The 18,762-nt window shown below is 38.5% G+C and overlaps 1 protein-coding gene across 3 annotated transcripts in view; it reads left to right on the forward strand.

Annotated features, from left to right (window-relative positions):
* KCNIP4 (potassium voltage-gated channel interacting protein 4) overlaps positions 1 to 18,762 on the forward strand; it is a 1,156,450-nt gene that overhangs the window by 238,992 nt on the left and 898,696 nt on the right. Inside the window, exon 1 of one of the 3 annotated variants that reach the window (XM_019829696.3) lies at positions 8,509 to 8,642. The exons of the other annotated variants lie outside the window; for them this stretch is intronic. Within the exon in view, the coding sequence (XP_019685255.1) occupies positions 8,555 to 8,642 (88 nt within the window). The 5' untranslated portion in view covers positions 8,509 to 8,554. Of the gene's footprint in view, positions 1 to 8,508; positions 8,643 to 18,762 lie in introns of those variants that run through there. 3 annotated transcript variants of the gene reach the window in all.

Consider the following 18,762-nt stretch of genomic DNA (forward strand, 5'->3'; position numbering starts at 1 on the left):
AAAACTAATAATAAATCATAAAGAAAATAAGCTAATATAAATTCTTTCAGGACACAGTTTTCAACCTAATTTCGTGGAAGAATGGGCCTCGGGACCTGGCAATTCCTTTTTTTTATAATCTGGGCATAAATCTGTGCCTGGGAACATGGCACCTTTCCTCCTGATGGCCCTCTTCTACCGTCCTTCAAATGTGCATGCTGACACAGAGCACATTTCCACGCCCACGATCTCAGCCATATCTCTGCTTGCCGGGACTCTCCAATATATTTTTATTTTCTTTTAAGTAGTATGCATTCATCTTATTCTGACTCTCGAGGCTTTTCATCAGTGAAACGCATCTGTTCCCAGATCCCATAACAATAACAATAAGGCTTTCACACAGGGCTCCAGGTGGGTGGAACCCCACTGAAGGAGCCCTCAGTTCCAGCTAGTACATATTTCCAATGGATCGTTTCCCTAAAATATACACTTATGACACAAACATTTTTTACTTCTCTCTGAACACTCATGAAGGAAAAATTCTCCCTCTTAAAAACAAAACAAAAGAGCGAGAATATCATCTTCTGGAAAAAAAAATTTCACTTCTTCAGCTCCCCACTTTTTAAAAGACTCTCGTAATTTGTATTCATGGACCTATTTGCATGTAAATGTTTGCCTGTATTAAGTATACATAATTTTTTTTTTATTTATTTTTGGGACAGAGAGAGACAGAGCATGAACGGGGGAGGGGCAGAGAGAGAGAGGGAGACACAGAATCTGAAACAGGCTCCAGGCTCTGAGCCATCAGCCCAGAGCCTGACGCGGGGCTTGAACTCACGGACCGCGAGATCTTGACCTGGCTGAAGTCGGACGCTTTACCGACTGCGCCACCCAGGCGCCCCCATAATTTTTGTATTAATAGTTTTGGTCTCATTGTATAAGACCGTTAAATTAGGGTAGAATACCTGAAAACTTGCATTATCTAGGTATTAATCTAGAGTAGTAATTAGATGGTTTTTGGTTGGTTTAGACCTAGGCACATGAGAGAGGGACTTCTCATGCCAGTAAGTTCAATTTTGACTTGCTTTGTATTCACAAAGCTGTTTCCAAACTTGCTGCAGAAGAATATGTTGGCATGCTCCTTATTTATTGAAGTAGGTGAATAGTGATGTTTCTGGAATAATAATGGACCTGGCATTGGGACATTCCTCTCTAATGGACACTAGCTAGTCTGAAATTTTATCAAGACCCACTTTCAAAACCTGTGACTTTGCCGGGAGGCTCTGCTCCGCTTCTCTCTGCAGCCCCATGGTGAGCTATTTTTAAGCTGCACATGTTTGATTTTGCAACTTGTGACAATTTGAAAAGCATAACAGTGTCTGTTCCCACTGAGACACACAGAATACACCAAAATGCATTGGGAGGAGCAGACTTGCGGGGGGAGAACTCCGTGGTGGCAAGTCTTCTCTGCAATCACTGGGTACTCTCTTTCTTGAAGGAAAGCCAACCCACTTCCCTTAATCAATCAGTCATGTTTATTATTCCATTCTAAGGAGCAAAAGGTGACCCAAGTGTATTTAAGAATTGCTTTTCTTGGGCTTGGACGTCTCAAAAAGATCTGATCAAAAAAAAATTTTTTTTTTTTCATCCAGAATGCAATGAGGAGAAATACATCTTGAAATGAGCCTGTGGGTTTGTGTTCTTCTGTAACTTACCAAGACTAGTGGTTGTAGTGGTTGCTTGAGGCATCCTCCCTCACAGGAGCTTTGGTTTGTACCACATTGCATGCCAGTTTGTCTTTAAATTAAATGTAGCAGTGACTTGACCCCAGGAAATGTTAGCAGCCTCTATACCACGTGCGGGAAAGGTGCTAAGTGATTTGCTCATCTGTAAAACCTTTGGGCTTTGTGAGCTGTTGGGAAGTTCACTCACATTTCTCCGTGAGTGACCATGGCTTTGCACAAGCATTTCTGAAACATTCAGGACACCTGTTATTTTTGAACATGCCACTTTGACTACTGATATTGTTGGAGGTAATGGTTATATTAGTCAAATTAGCTGATAATTAAGAACATTTTTCTTTTTTATTTTCAAATACTCTGTAGCATTTTTGTATTTATTGTCTTAATTTTGTACTGTGTTCTCCTAAGGATAGCATTAAACAACAATGTTTCTCCTACACACCTCCCAGTAATAAATAGATACAGGCAGTGGGTTCCCCAACAAAATCTGCCATTGTGATTGCTTTCCCTAGAGAAAAGATTGACTAGACTGGTGCTCTGGGCTTCTGCATCAAAATTGAGCCTGGAGCGCCTGGGTGGCTCAGTCAGTTGAGGGTCTGATTCTTGATTTTGGCTCAGGTCATGATCCCATGTAGCCCCACGTAGGGCTCCACACTGGGTATGCAGCCTGCTGAAGACTCTATCTCTCCGTCCTTCTGCTTTTGTCCTCCATTTGTGTGTGCTCTCTCTGTCTCTAAAAACGCAACCAAAAATTATATATATATATATAATATATATATATATATATATATATATATATTATATAATACACACACACACATATAATCAAATAAAACTAAAAAACTAAGCAAAATTGAGCCTTTACAAAGGGCTGATTTCAAGAAAGTTCCTCAACAGAATGAATGGCAGGATATCGGTGGAATGTCTGGAAGCTACAGAAGGATGCATATCCAGAGAAGATTCCTATGCATACATGTACTGTAGGTATCTACACGGCTCATGCTTGCATCTCCTTCAAATTTTTGCTTAAATGACAGCTCAGCAAAGAGTTTCCGGATCACCCCAATTTACCTCCACTGCTGTCCCCTCCCTCATTCAGCATATTCCATTCTTGCTGTATTTTACTCTTTCTCCCTATTGTGATGTAAGTTCTGTAAATCACCGGTTTTGTCTGTTTGGTTTATTTGTGTATATTCAGAACCTAAAACAGTAATGCACCCTAGGTACTAGAAAGATATTTTTAAATATTTATTTACATTTTGAGTAAACTTTTGAGATAATTGTAGGTTGACGTGCAATTGTAAGAAATTATGCAGAGATCCCATGATAAAGTATCCAGTTTCTCCCAGTGGTAATATCTTGCAAAACCATAGTAGAATATCACAGCCAGGATACTGGCATTGATAGCAGTCAGAACAGTTTCCTCGTGTTGCACTTTTATAGCTACATCCCCTTCCCTGTGTCCCTTACCATTTTCTTAATCTTTGGCATACACCAATCTGGCTTCTATTTTTATAGTTTTGTCATTTCAAGGATGTTACATAATGGAATCATGCAGTATGTAACCTTTTGAGGTAGGCTTTTTCCACTAAACATAATTCCCTTGAGTTCATCCAAGTTGTGTATATCAATAGTTCATCGTACTGCTGGGTAGTATTCCGTAGTATGGTAGCCTCATAGTTTGTAGCACCGTTCCCCTCTTGAAGGACATCTAGGTTGTTTCCAGTTTGGGGTATTAAAAACAAGAATTCTGTAAGAATTTATGTCAAAGTTCTTGTCTGAATATAGATTTTCATTTCCCTGGGATAAATGCTCAGGAGTGCAATTGCTGGGTTATATGGTTGATGTATTTTTAGAATTTTAAAGAACTATCAGACTGTTCTTCAGAGTGGCTGTACCATTTTTCATTTGCACAAGCGATGTATGAAAGTCCCAGTTTCTCTGCATCTTTGCCAGCCTTTGGTCTTATCGCTATTTTCTTTTTTCATTTTACTCATTATGATAGATGTGCAGTGATCCATCATTGTAGTTTTATTTTGCATGTCAGTAATGACTAATGAGATTGAAAATCGTTGTGTATGCTTATTTGACCTCTGTATGGATCTTCTTCAACTTGTGATGGGCTGTGTTCCATCATAAGTTGAAAATATGGTTAAGTCAAAAATGCAGTTAATACACCTAACCTACTGAACATGATAGCTTAGCCTAGTCTACCTTAAACTTGCTCAGAACCTTTGTATTAGCCTACAGTTGGGTAAAATCATCTAACTTAAAGACTGTCTTAAAATGTTGAGGGTCTCCTGGGTGACTCGGTTGGTTAAGCATCCCACTTCAGCTCAGGTCGTGATCTCGTGGTCTGTGAGTTGGAGTCCTGCATCGGGCATTGTGCTGACAGCTCAGAGCTGGAGCCTGCTTCAGATTCTGTCTGCCTCTCTCTCTCTGCCTTTCCCCTACTCATACTCTGTCTCTCTCTCTCTCTCTCAAAAATAAATAAAACAATAACAATTTTTTAAAAATAAAATGTTGAATATGTCATGTAATTTATTGGATGCTGTGTTGAACCTGGAAAACCAAATGTTCATGTGGGTGTGGGATGGTTGTAACCATATTGGTTACTTACTCCAGTGACTGCGTGGCTGACTGGAAGCTATGGCTGCCCAGTATCACAAGAGAGTATTGTACTGTGTGTCACTAGCCTGGAAAGGGATCCAAGTCAAAATCTGAAGTACAATTTTTGCTGAACGCATATCACCTTTGCACCATTGTAAACTCAAAGAATTGTAATCCGGGGACCATCCGTGTATCTTTTTTTCAGTGAAATGTCTCTGCTTGTCTTTTGTTCATGTTCTAGTTGCATGTTGAGTTTTGAAAGTTCTTTTCAAAAAAACTTGTACTGTTCTGTTGTACTTGTACTGTTGAGTTTTGAAAGTTCTTTCTATATTCTGGATGTTAGTCCTTTGTCAGATATGTGGCTCACAAATATTTTCACCTACTCCATAGCTTGTCTTTTCATTATCTGAACATGGTCTTTGATGGGTGAGTTTTTAAATTTGATGACATTCAATTCATCATTTTCTGCTTTATAACTAATGTTTTTTTGTGGGATGTCTTAGAAATCTTTGCCTAGCCCAAGATTTTGAAGATTTTTCTCCTAATTTTTCCTTATAGTTTTACATTTGAAGATTTTTCTGCTATGTTTTCCTTATAGTTTTACATTTAAGTCTGTAGTTCATTGTGAGGTAATATTTGTATAACGTTTGATGTATTGGTCAAAGTTCAGCTTTTGCCTATAGATGTTTAATTTGTTCTGGTTCCACTTGTTGAAGGGATGTTTCCCTTCATTGACTTGCTCTTGGCATTTTTGTCAAAAATCAGTTGTGCATCTTGTATGGATCTGTTTCTAGACTTTGTGTTCTGTTCCATTAAACTGTGTGTCCATCTGTCTACAATTAGCACTGTCTTCATGACTGTAGCTATCTACCTCTTGAAGTCAGGTAGAATGATTTCGAGACTTACTCTTCTTTTCAAAGTCGTTTTAGCTATTCTGGCTCCTTTGTCCTTTCCAGTATATACTTAAAATAATCTTGTCTATATTAAAAAAATCTTAATGTGATTTTGAGATTGGAATTTTTGACATTATGTTAAGCCTGTATATCAGAGAATTGACATCTTTACTATGTTGAGTCTCCCAGTACGTGAACATGCTGTGTCTCTCCATTTATTTAAATATTCTTTTATTTCTTTCATCAGTTTTTATAATTTTCAGAACACAAATTTTACTCATGTTTTGTTAGATTTACACCTAAATTTTCATTTTTTGGAGCAGTTGTAAGTGATTGTATTTTAAATTTTAGCATCCGTACGTTTATTTCTAATACAATTGATTTCTCGGTAGTACAATTCAGTGTTCAGCTAGTATCCTGTGGCCTTGTTGAACTAACTAATTCTAGTTTTGCTGTCGCCATTGCTGTTGTTGTTGTTTTAGATTTCTTGGAATTTTCTCTCATTTCCACTCCAGGCCATGCCACTGTCATGATGGCCCTCATAGGTGTCTCTTCTTCCACTCTTAACTGCCCTCGTTCATCCTTTAGATAGCAGATGGGTCTATAATTTCCCTATTCCCAGGAATGACTTTCCAGCACATACAGACTAGATCCAAACTCCTTACCCTGGGCTGTATGGCCCTGCACGTAGGCTCTGGCTAGAAGCTCCATGTGTCTCCATGAAATCATCTCCTGTAAGTCTCTTCTGGCTCAGTATGCTTCAGCGGCCATACCCTTCTTTCTGTTCCTTTAGGATCCAGAACTCTTACTCAGCTTGGAGTATTTGTATAATCTTTTCACACCATTTGACATGTTTTTTGTCTTAAACATTTCATGGCTGACCATTAGCTCCTTATTATAATTTTATATCTCAGCTTAGTTGTCTTTTCCTAGAGATGTCTTCCCTGACTACTCACTTTCTATTCTACCAACCTGGTTTCATAGTCTCCATAGCACTTATCCACATGTGATATTTTCCTTATTTTTTGCTAATTTGTTTTCTGTACTGAGGTGTAAGCTCCATGAATACCATGTAATTTATGTAGAAATTATGTACTGAGCGCTTGTTATGTTCCATATGTGGTTCCAATGCCAGTGTTTTGTCTTTCTCCCTTACTGTTGTATCTCCAGCACTCGAATCACGTATGGAATGTAACAAGTGTTCAGTACATAATTTCTACATAAATGAATGAAAGTGTTGTATTTAATGTCATCTCTACCATATCTTGTTTTACTCTTTAAGAAATGAACAGAATACCCAGATCCACATTTTATAGATAAGAGAATGAGGCTTTAGAATAATGAGCCCAACTATGGAACTATAATAGTATAGTTCTTCTGCCTGTTTCAAACTTGATGCCGTTACTCATGGCAGATATATGTGAGCAAGAACTTCAAAATGTATGTTGCTAAACTTTGTGTATGAAATTGTTTCTATCTCAGACACTTTGAACTGAGGTTCTGAAAATTCCTGGAAAGCACGTTTCATTATCGCATTCAGATGATTATACCACTGTTTCTGGGCATGTGGGAGAGTTCTAGAAAGAGTGTGTTACCCCTAAATCTGTTTATGATTCTTGGAGTGCTTCTTTGCTTACTGTAAAAAGAACATCTTTTCATGCATCATATTGTTGGGAAATATTAGTTCCAACTAGGATTGTTACAACTGTCAAGGAGAAAAAAGTCTTATCTAGGTATTTAAAAAACTTTTTTTAATGTTTATTTCTGAGAGAGAGAGAAGGAGAGAGAGAGAGACAGACAGACAGTACATGAGTGAGAGAGGGGCAGAGAGAGAGAGGGAGACACAGAATCTGAAGCAGGCTCCAGGCTCTGAGCTGTCAGCACAGAGCCCGTCCCAGGACTTGAACTCATCAACTGTGAAATCATGACCTGAGACGAAGTCGGATGCTGAACTGACCGAGCCACACAGGTGCCCGTTATCTAGGTATTTAAATATGAGGGATGTGCATTCTGTGTATACTAAATCTCATGGAGATAATACTTATATTTATACAAAATAAGCAGAAACAAATATGCACCCTGGGAATACAAGTTAGAGTGTAGACAAATCCTAGAAACCACCCAAGGCACTCAAGAATAAAAAACAACAACAGCACCTTCTAAGAAGGCAGGCATGTAGTTTTCTGGCTTTCATAGCAACTGCCTACCTCTACGACTGTCTTTAATAGAAAAGTACTTTGTGAAAATTGCGAACTCTCACTTATTCTCACTATTCAAAATAAGTCAGTTGGTAGAGAGCTAGCAAGTGGCATTTTGGCCTCTTAGAAATATGGAGAAACTGAGTCTGTTCTTTCTGTTAGAATAATGCAATAAATTAGTTTTGGAGCTCTGTTGCCTAGAGGCAAAGTACAGGGGCTTAAGAGTTCTGGTTTCCAGACTGCGTGTTTTGAAAGAGACTGATTTTTTTTATTTTATTTATTTAATTTTTAAATTTCCAAATACTTGAGCCTGGACGGTGCCGAAAACACAACCAGATTTAGGTAACAGCTTCTTTTCCACCTCTTTGCCCATGAAGTGGAATATATTTATCTGTGACAAAACAGCCTTGCCTCCATTTGGTGGTAAATGTTTAACTTCGTTTGTTTAGAATCAGGGTCAGCTCCTCAAATGTACCTTTTTGCTGTTTAGGCTTTCTGAATCTGATTAACACTGTATCAGGGAATTGTCTGATGTCTGACCTTGAGCAGCATGCTTTTCTACTTCCTTTTTTTTTTGGCGGGTGGGAGGGGGGAGTCATTTTGTACAGCTTTAGACACCGAGATTCTCCCCCAGCAGGCTTGATTGCATTAACAGACTTTTAAAAAAAATTTTTTTTATTGGTACCCGAAGGGTTTCAGCCCCAGTGACCTGTCATCTGTCCCCTCACCTGCTTACATGCTGATTCATTGATGAGCTGGCATCACAGTCCCCGCCTCCCCGTGAATGGTCTGTGAGGTTGCAATTGCTCCTGGAGAGGGGATGCTGAGCTGAGCCACAGTGGGGTACTACAAGTGGGAGCCAGCAGCCTATCTGTTGCCACAGAAGAACTTGGTGACCATACTGGGAAGCAGCCCCTTTTCACCACCCTGTTACTGTTCTATCCGTATCCGGCTGCTCTAGCTTTTTAAAGGAATTTCTGATTCAGGCACTAACAGCTAATTCCACAGGAGTTGTAAGGCAGCCTGTGACATAAACTGAGACAGAAGTTTCCCCTCAGAGACTGTCTTTTTTTTTTTTTTTTTATTGGCAAAGACTTCTGGCTCTCATCAGAGGAATACCTTGTTGCTTAAGATGAGTGGCTGTAGAAAACGGTGTAAACGTGAAATACTGAAATTTGCCCAGTACCTTCTCAGACTATTAACAGGTTCTCTTCATACAGGTAATGACTTTTTTTTTTTTTTTTAATAATAGAGGCTGATAGAGTATGGTAATGAAGTTGAAACGGACTAGGAAAGGCTCACTATTTCTGTGTTGTGTTTATTTTTAATGTTGTCAATAAAATACAATTGTGAGTGTTTGCTGAGACTCACGTTTCTAAAAATGTGTGCAGTGCAGCTCTAATTTTGGGGTAGAACTGGATGCTATGGATGTATCTTTTATGTCTTTTTGGCAGTGTTGCTGTTAAATGTGCCTCAATCTGAGGAAGCAGTGTCTGCAGAGTAGATTTTTTTTTTTTTTAATGCATGCTTGCGTGAGGGGTTTCTCCCTCTCTCCTGCTTGCTGCAGTTTGGTGGAAAATCACTTATCTGTTTTCTTCTTGCATGTATTTAGAAATTCTCTAGAACTCTTTGATCATTATAAGCCATAGATTATTTCTAGTATTTGATCCCTGAACTAGGCAGTGAAAGAGTTAAGGCCATTCCTTTTGGATTTCTCAGTTGCTTGCAAAATGTGAGCAAAATGTGAAAACAGCTAAAGAGTAAAATGTCCACGAGAGGTTTGATATTTGTTTCATTGCAGTTATTTCGATAGTCAAAAATTTGCACTATTGAAATAGAAACTCTATTTAAATCTAAGTGTTGATAGCAAGAAAATATTTTTAAGATGTTCCAAAACTGTGAGCCTAAACTAGCAGTTTTGCTACCCATGAGGTTCCTAGGCAATGCCGTTATTAAGATACTGACAGGTGGGACCCGAACTACGTCCACTGTGACAATAGATATTTTTAATGGGCCATCAAACTTCTGAGAGGCGAAGCTTGCTCAGTAGCATACTATAGTTTGATTCTGCCCATGAAGAAGTATTGGTAGCTTTATTTTTTCAGCTTAAATTTGTTTTCTTTAAATAACTAGAAAGAAGGGCTAGCAAGTAAACCTATACATTATGGTGCACAGGTTGAGGGATGAACTTGAGCAACATTTGCTCTAGGAAATAAACTCTTTAGTGTTAACAACAGAATTACATATATGATTCTGTCAATAATCCGATAAGGAAGAACACTTTTGAGAGAATAGCTGTGAAAATCAATCCATTTCTTGGAGAATCAAGTATTAATAAACATCAATAGAATTGTTATCAGATGCTAATCTTCAAGCAGTGCCGATCGTGGTGACTTCTGATGCTTTGAAGAGTAATCACTGACAGTCTGTACCTGACTTTTGTTAACTTTGAGTTCTGTTGTATTTTCCACCCAGTTTTTATATTTCTGTTACCAATACATAGTCCCATCAATATGACTTCACTTGATCGATGATACTAATATATTTGCTTTAAGTTTTCCGTTCAGGATGGTGTGCCATTTGTGATGTTGTGTCTCATTGGACAGTGCTCAATATGTGGTCTTTTATCTTGCTCTAAAATTAGAGAAATATTTTATAAAAGAAAGCTTTCTAAGAGGTTTCCATGTTAGTCTGTATTTTCCTCTTTGATAAAGCAATTTTAAGGTTTTACCTGTTTCTTACTGGATTTAGGTGGATTGCTCTGCCTTTTTGCTCGGTCCATGTATAGTTTCCTTAAACTTTCATTTTCAAAGGATTTTATGAAGATGGTGAGTGGTTGCGAAGTCGTAAACCATAAATATTGAATCTAAATTACAGTGGTTATCCAATACCTGGATGGTAATTTATAATATGAAATTTATGGGAAGCTGGTATAGCAGCAATTTTTCCAGACTTATTTAATGCATATTTAGAAATCAGTATAGGTGGGATTCCTTTCTGAGCCACAACAGAAAAAAAAAAAGAACTGAGAAACAGGACAGATCATTATACAGTAGTAAGATAGATTTATGACCTCAGAAATGTGATTATAGCAACTTCTTTCTTGTAAAAATCTTTTCAACTCAGGCTCTAATACTAAACATTGTAAAATCTAGCCAGAATCTTTACAACCACTCAGAATGCAACTTGGAAAAGCCAATTTATGCATTTACTAGATGCTGTGATAATATACACTGTTCATATTGCAGAATCTAATGTAAAATTCATTAGAACACTTTCAAGTCCCTTGGCTTGTAATTAATGAAGAAGTAGGAAGCAGAGTTGAATTAGTTTAAAATTTTTGCTTTAAGGTTGGATATGAAAGCATTTGTTAATTGTATCCTGAACAATCAGCATATGTCTTTGTAGTTATCAAAATTTTAACAATACCAATATGTCTCGGATGATTTTTTTTTCTTCATTTTACCAACAAGGTCTTTATTCTCGCTTTTTCCATTAAAGATGTGATCTGAGGAAATAGTGATTTTGTTTTACATTTGAAAACAGGTTAATTCTGAAATACATAATCTGTATTGTTGGGAGTTGCCTTTCATTGATATCCAGAATACACATGCCTTTATACAAACACAGAAAATTTGAAGTAAAAAGAAATTTTCATGGATACAAACTCCGCTTTGATGTGTTTTATTGGTGTTATAACAAGTTAGAGGAAAGCAGCTATTTTTTTTTTCTGAGAGCTTTTCATGTAAGTTTTGGCAATGCCTATGATTGCTTATAAATAAATAATTAGTAATTCATATAAAATAATCTTTGCCAAAGAGAATATAAAATGGTAAAGATTTGTCCAGGTAATATTATTTTATTTTACCAGAAACATTTTACATATTTTTATCATGGCAAATCATTTTTCAAAGAATAGATTTTACAGACACAAAAATTGGCTTTACTTATGAAAATAGAAGCGTTTTTAAGGATCCTTTGTTATATATAATACTTGTCAGAGATCCATAAGCAAATACTACCTGTTAATGGCATGTCAGTGTAGTGTAGTGAAATACAGGATTAACTATCCTAATTCCTTTTTGATTTGAGACCTGCATCTTCATGTACCATTCTATACCCAATTCTAGACGGGCTCATAATAACCAATATATTCTCACACATCTAAATAAATCAAGGTGATTTATGAGAATTGTAATATGACAATTGTAATATGACACTGGTAATTTGAATGGGCGCTTCGCTAGGCAATTTGTGTACCATAGGAACATCTAAAACACCCTCTCACATAAATGCTGACCTATTAAGAAAGGGAGAATGATATCACAAGCACCAGATTTTGAACTGTTTCTTCTTGATGTGTGAAATTTACTATTGGAATGTTTTATGGAATTAATTTGGGGGTTGTTTGGACATTTATCAATTCTCTATAGTTTTCTTGAAAAGTCAAGATCTGAAGTCACTTTCTTATTAGCAAGTATACCCCAAACATATATCTTAGGTGGATATTGCCTGGGGCTCTTTTTCAGGCTTCAAGACAGCAAGTTACAGGTGTGGCCAAGTTTGACTCTCCACCCAAGGGAACCAAAAGCAATTTAAACCAAAATATCCTGTTAAGCATTGAATTACTATTTAACTTGTGGGTTAAAGTATTTCAAATTTAATGAAGTTGTATTATTAAAAACATGAAGTAAACATTCATCATTTCATCAAGTAGAAAATTTCAAATTGAGAGAGAGAGGGTGTGCAAGCAAGCACATTTATTTCCCAAGTTTGCGTGGTTTCCAGCCTTACATTCAGTGTTGAAGTTACTGTGAATCAAGCCATCCACAGGGCTAGTGATATAAAGATTGAGATATTTTTATGTTACATTTTGTAAGTGTGAAGTGAAAATAAAGGGTGAGCTGTAGAAAAATTGGAGAATTAAGAGTGCCTGTTTCTAGCTATATCTACTTTCTTTTGCTTTCCCCTCTTTCTTCCTCATGGTTACAAGTTACAGGATCGAGTCTTCAGTCACCTCTGACCCTCTCTTCTGTCCTCATCACTGCCACGTTTGAACACGGGCAGACACATCTCTTGCAAAGGATATGTTCCTGAAGACCTCATATATATAAAAATCCACAAAATGCAAGTTTAATTCTGGCAAAAGGTGACAGGTGTTTCTGTTTCCCAGTTCACATGGCTCTGACATGTGATGATGGAATAAGCAGTTTCTATTTTTTTGGCCTGCTGATTCTGAAATTATGCTGTTCACGATTAAATTTTTATTTTTTAATTCATACAAATTTTGCTACAAAGTGAGATCGCACTCCTTATAGACTATGTGACACTTGCGTTACTGAAATGCACATCAAGTGCCGCCATGATCTACTCCGTTTTCTTGTGCTGCTTCTATTGAAACCTCCCCTCAGGTGAGAAGAGAGCAGAGAAGGATGATGATGTTTACAGTTGACTTCCTAGGAAAAAAATGTCATTGTGTTGCTTTTCCCAGCAGAGTACATATTTGAAACTCTATCAGAAGAATTATTTTGGGGCGCCTGGGTGGCGCAGTCGGTTGAGCGTCCGACTTCAGCCAGGTCACGATCTCGCGGTCCGGGAGTTTGAGCCCCGCGTCGGGCTCTGGGCTGATGGCTCAGAGCCTGGAGCCTGCTTCAGATTCTGTGTCTCCCTCTCTCTCTGCCCCTCCCCCGTTCATGCTCTGTCTCTCTCTGTCCCAAAAATAAATAAACGTTGAAAAAAAAAAAAAGAATTATTTTGGCCTCTATTAACGAGTTGGACTTTCATTCAGGATCCTCAAAGTCTGCCATCACAGCCAAATCTAGTTATAGGATCCCTGAACTCAGTGGGAAAAAACACCTATATATGAAGACATATACTGACTACCCTTTTCATTTCAGAAGAAAATCTGCATGCAAATGTTTAATAACCTTGTATTTTATGTTCCTTACCATATAGTTAGTCTATGAGGTAAACTTGTAGGGCTTGAAGACTCTATAAAAGAAGACTGTTTAATCATTGTGAGAACTCCAAACTAGTCCATGATCCCATCCCAGTCTTAGATATGCTAAACTCTTCAAACTCACTTGTTGACTGATGGGCAAAATGAATCAATATGTAACATGCAGTCTAAAAGGAAGAGCTAATATTCATAGAAGCAGCTGTTTTTGCCACTCTTGGTTAGGGTAATCAGAGCTTTCTTACCAGAAACTTCAGCAATTAGACATCAGCACTTCGATGAAGTTCTGGAAGAAATATTGAAGCTTTACATCATAGGACCAAGACTGTTGAGGATATGATATGTTGATTGTGATATGTTAAGAGTTATGTTTCCTGGCAGGAAAGAGATACCATACTCAAGAAAAGGATTTGATAAAGGGACTGTGTATGTGGGTAGGGTACAAGGGAATCAACAGGGGTAATGTGTGCTCTGAAGCTAGCAACAGCAGACCGCTGAAGGGCCAAGGGAGGGGAGCCCTCTCTGAAGCCTGGAGAGGGACACTGTTTGCAGGGGGCTGCTTGATAGGAGACGTGGCCTTTAGTCCAGGGACACTGCCAACTCCTGGAGACCTGAGAGGAAGGGAGTTCCAAGGGCAAAAAAAAATATATATATGTTGCTTCTCTTTCTTCCTACCTTCAGATTTATTGCTACTGCATCCACTGGCTGACCCTATTCTAGAAGCTAGTGAGAAAACCACTCCAAGTAGGGGAAATATGCTCATGGCTGTATTTATTAGTTTATTTTAACCCACCACAGGTATGACCACTGGCAAGACTTCCTTTGTTTACAATTACTAAATGGGTTGTGTCGCTTCCCCTCAGAAGATACTGAAAGTGGCTTGAGCAAGCCAGTCCTCTCCCTGGATGACTCCTAAGGTTTCTGTCATTCTATCACATCTTTCGCCATCCTTGTTTATCTTTCATTTTGACCCCACAGCTTCTGTCCAAAATTTCTCTGTGTGTTTCTTAAACTTTATAAGTAAAACAAACGTATACCTTCAAACCAATTGTTTTCTGAGGAGATGCCACTGTCCTCAGTCAAATTAAATGGCACAAAAAAACAATGAAATGTTTGTTACATGAGAAGACAGTATTGTAACCAGTACGATGTGGCTATGGATTGTGTATGCTAGGTATGATGGTGGATTTTATGAGATAAAGTATATTTCCTCTCCAAGCTCCGTTTTCCAGCTTTGAGATATAATCGTGGGTTGGTTGGTGGGGAGAGGCAAAGATCTCAGGAACCGCCTGCCCTAACTTGTGGAAGAAAGCAGATTCCAGCTGGCCGTGATAGACATCAGCACCGATACAGTTTTGACAGTATCCGCCAAGCAATTTGATAAACCAACTAGTTTTTATCAAGCCTCTGCAATGGGTGGCCCCATGCCTAACATTGTCCATTTCTTCTGTCTGATTGAGATACCACAGTAACACCAGAATGTCTCAAAATGTTTTCTATTTGAGGCCTATGTTTACTTTAAGTTTTTAAAGGTGGTTGCTTAGGACCGTGCAGCAGGATAACATCTCGGAATGGCTGAGGAGGGGCAGTAATCATGATAATAATCAGAGAGAACTGAGTGGGTAGCCAGGGTGGAAGAACTGTACCAAGTTTGGTTGGAGGAATAAACTCTGTAAAAAGCATTCCATCATTTGACAGCCTCCTTTATGTGTCTCGTGTCGGGCTCACTGTCTGGCTCTGTTGTGCTTCCCCTAATGTCTTTTCATCAACGATCTTCATGACCGTAACATAAATATATTACATTAAAAATGAAAAAAAAAAAGACTTCTGAGAACGTGTTCCAGGAGAGCTGTTCTCCCTGCCCAGCGCCCGGCTGTGCTTCTGGAAGGCAGTGGCACGCACAGAGGAGGAGATGGGAACCTCATGTTGGAATTTCAGCCCCATCCCTCATCCTACAGTTGTTAAGTCACCCAGCTGCTCTGAGTTGGGTCAATTCATCTGTCAAGTGGGAATATCCCTACCTATATTTCTGTTATTATGAGGCATTTAGCAAATGGTAACTTGTGTCATTATTACTGATCTGGTATCTGTAGGATGTTCTGTTTTTGTTTTCATTTTTTTGTTGTTGTTCATTTCAAATTAAATTTTCCCCAAAGGTAATTGGATACCTAGTCATCCTTGTGCTGCCTGGTAATTAGAAATAAAGAGGAAGCAACCTGTATAAATTACTGCAATTTTTAAACTCTTTTGCTTTTGCTTTTATTAGTTTTTAGTAACTATAATTGCCTCTTATTCATTCAACTAACATTTATTAAGTGCTTGTTAAGGACTGAGCCTTGTGGTTTTATAAACTATTTCTTCACAATTCCTTCCTTCCCTATGTTACCCTGCCAGTAGAACCAATAAATGCAGGGCAATTAACTCAAGAAACCAACGTGCACTAATATTTCCAGAAACAGAGGGGAGCTGTCCTATGTAGTTTTAGCCAAGAAGAGGCAAGCACAGTGGGCAACCTAAGAGAGACGATAAGTCTTTAAGACACGTTCCTCTGAAGGAATTAGAAGGAGAGGCTGGTAAGGGAGGAGCCAAGCAAGAAAGGTGAGGAAGCAGCGGGGAGGGAGAGGATCAGTGGGGTTATTTGTAGAAGGAGGAAGTTTTGCTAAAAGGTGGAGGGATCGCTGCAGAAACCAGCAAAGACCACTAGAAGGTTCTATTCCTTTTCCAGATAAATACTTCTGTGGCTTATTGAGCAATAGTGAATCTTGCATTTCTGACCTTCCCCTGGGATCTGTCTTCACTGATGTGCACTGACTTCCGTACTTTTTGAACTCTCATCAACCCTGTATTATTTAAGAGATTCAGGTGTTAGAGTCACAGCTCAAGTAGATCTGAATCTTCTAAAAGACATTTAAAAAATTAATTCTCGGGGCGCCTGGGTGGCACAGTCGGTTAAGCGTCCAACTTCAGCCAGGTCACGATCTCGCGGTCCGTGAGTTCAAGCCCTGTGTCGGGCTCTGGGCTGATGGCTCGGAGCCTGGAGCCTGTTTCAGATTCTGTGTCTCCCTCTCTCTCTGCCCCTCCCCCGTTCATGCTCTGTCTCTCTCTGTCCCAAAAATAAATAAACGTTGAAAAAAAAAAAACTTAAAAAAAAATAATTCTCCAGCTCTCCCCTAACACTGTCCACTCTATGGTATCTGCTTAAAAATGTAGTTTTAAGGGAGGGTATCATAAATAAATATGTTTCCTCATAAAATTTAACGTGTTCCTTTCCCACAGAGAACTTATCCCAAGGTGCCACATCCAAGAAGTGGTGGGGCTAAGGTATAAAACTAGATTTTTTAGAATCCAAACTCTACCTTTGTTTCAACACACCGTTCTCCTTACTCAAACTCAAACTCACTCTGAAATGCTCTATGATGATTTTAATTCTCAGGTCAGATACCACCTTAGTGAGCCATTTCCAGTCCAAAACAGCCCTCCCCTCGTCACCTCTAATGACTTTCTTGTATATCATCTTTTTTAAATTTATTAGGTAGATAGGGTGACCAAAACTGAGGCACTTTTCAGAGTAAAAAAGAGGCATTCCTAAACACAGCACAAATGCAAGCCTGTCCCAGACAAACTGGGATATTTGGTCACCTTCCCCGGAGAAATGTCCACCATCTAAAATAATTGTGATTATTTACAAGTGTCTGCAAAACTGGAATGCGAATTCCTTTTTAGGACCATGTTTGTTTTGTTTACTATTGTAATCCAGTGCCTAGACCATGCCCAGCACATAATAAATGCTCAGTAAGTAGTCATCAGATACATGACTGCATTGCACACCAGTGCTTTCTAGGGACCAAGGCTACATCTTCTGCTTCTGTTTTACTGCATGTTTTCTCCCAGTTTGACAGGATTGTTATTGTTTGCCTCTATCACTTCTTGTGATCTGGGTCGTGTCAGCTCCCCGTTCTAATCTCTGCTGTTGTTCCGCTTTTTCTTATCTCTGCCCAGTTCTTCTTCCCATTATAGAAACTGTTACAGGTAATCCAGAGCCCTGTAAGTCTGAATTCTCTCTAATTGTACACAGAAGAGGTATAACTACCCATTTAAAAATAGGGGTAGGTGCTGTTTACTTGTCTATTTGCTTCAGAAGTCATGTATCCCATGAGTGATTTATGTATACATGTCTATGTATTTTCTCATTTTTCTACAGTGAACATATTATATGTATAATGATTTCATTTGAATATTTGTCAGGTAATAAAGTAGAAATTTATAAGTTCTTCCGGTCTTCAGCTACAGTAAACCTGCTAGAGATGAAAATATGCCCCCTTGGATACACTATAAATTTAAGAGTATTAGAAAAATATGTATTATCATGATTTCAGTTTTCTGTTTTTTTATCTACAGTTTTCTCTTCAGCTGCCTTATTACTTTGAGAAAATTGTAAGTTCCCCTAGCTCAGTATTATCACCTCTACAATGGGAAGATTTCTGTTGTGCAAGGTCATCAGGTTAGGACAAGAGGCTTAACGCCTGCCAAATCAGTCAAGTTCCTCTTCTATAATACATTGTTAGGATACATAGAGCCTGTTTTATTATGGGGTATACATAGAAGAGTTTTCTACCGTCTTATAATTCCCTGAGCCAAACAAGTCAAAAGGCGTCAAAGGGCTATGAAGCCAGGTCTATAAAAAGCTTTTAGAACTTTTAAAGATCAGTTTTATGCTGTGTCTACTAAAGTCCCCCAAGGGAAACTATACAGCCAACTGCTGGGCATTTACCCAAATACATGCAATTGTGCCTTCCAGTCAGCCCTTCCTAGTGTGTCTCCAAGCAGAAGCATAGTCTATGATCTCTGAAGGTTAAGAAATTTGTTGGAGCTCAATCAGCGAAAGTGTACAACACTATGGCATTAATAAAGATATTGTTATGTATGTCATACTACTTGTAGAAATAGTTGTGTGGAATATGTTATTGGCTCACAGGTGTGTGAACTCTCAATGGGCCATAAACTCTCCATTGGTCTAACTTCTTTTCAGAAGAGAATATTGGCGGCCGAGTTACTGGAGTGATTTTTCCAAGGTCATGAGACCAGTTAGTCTTAATACTAGTCAGTCCATTACACCATCATTCCAGAAGCACATAGTTCTGTCAGCTTTACATTGTGATAAGAGCCTGTGGTAATGGCTTGGTCTGAGAGAAATGCCTTGTCTTGGTGGCCAAGAAGTTCTGAACTGAAGTCTTAGCGCTGTCGGTGTTAGTAGGAGACCTCAGGCAAGTTTATATTCAGATATCCCGTGATGTCTGTTTCCTCATCAGAAAAATTAAGGGATCCCACTTCAAGCTGCCACCAGGGACTTTTTGAAGTCAGCATTTTTAAGGGCAATAGTTGGG

The sequence above is a fragment of the Felis catus genome, chromosome B1 (assembly GCF_018350175.1).
Source record: "Felis catus isolate Fca126 chromosome B1, F.catus_Fca126_mat1.0, whole genome shotgun sequence".
In the NCBI taxonomy this organism is placed as follows: Eukaryota; Metazoa; Chordata; class Mammalia; order Carnivora; family Felidae; genus Felis; species Felis catus.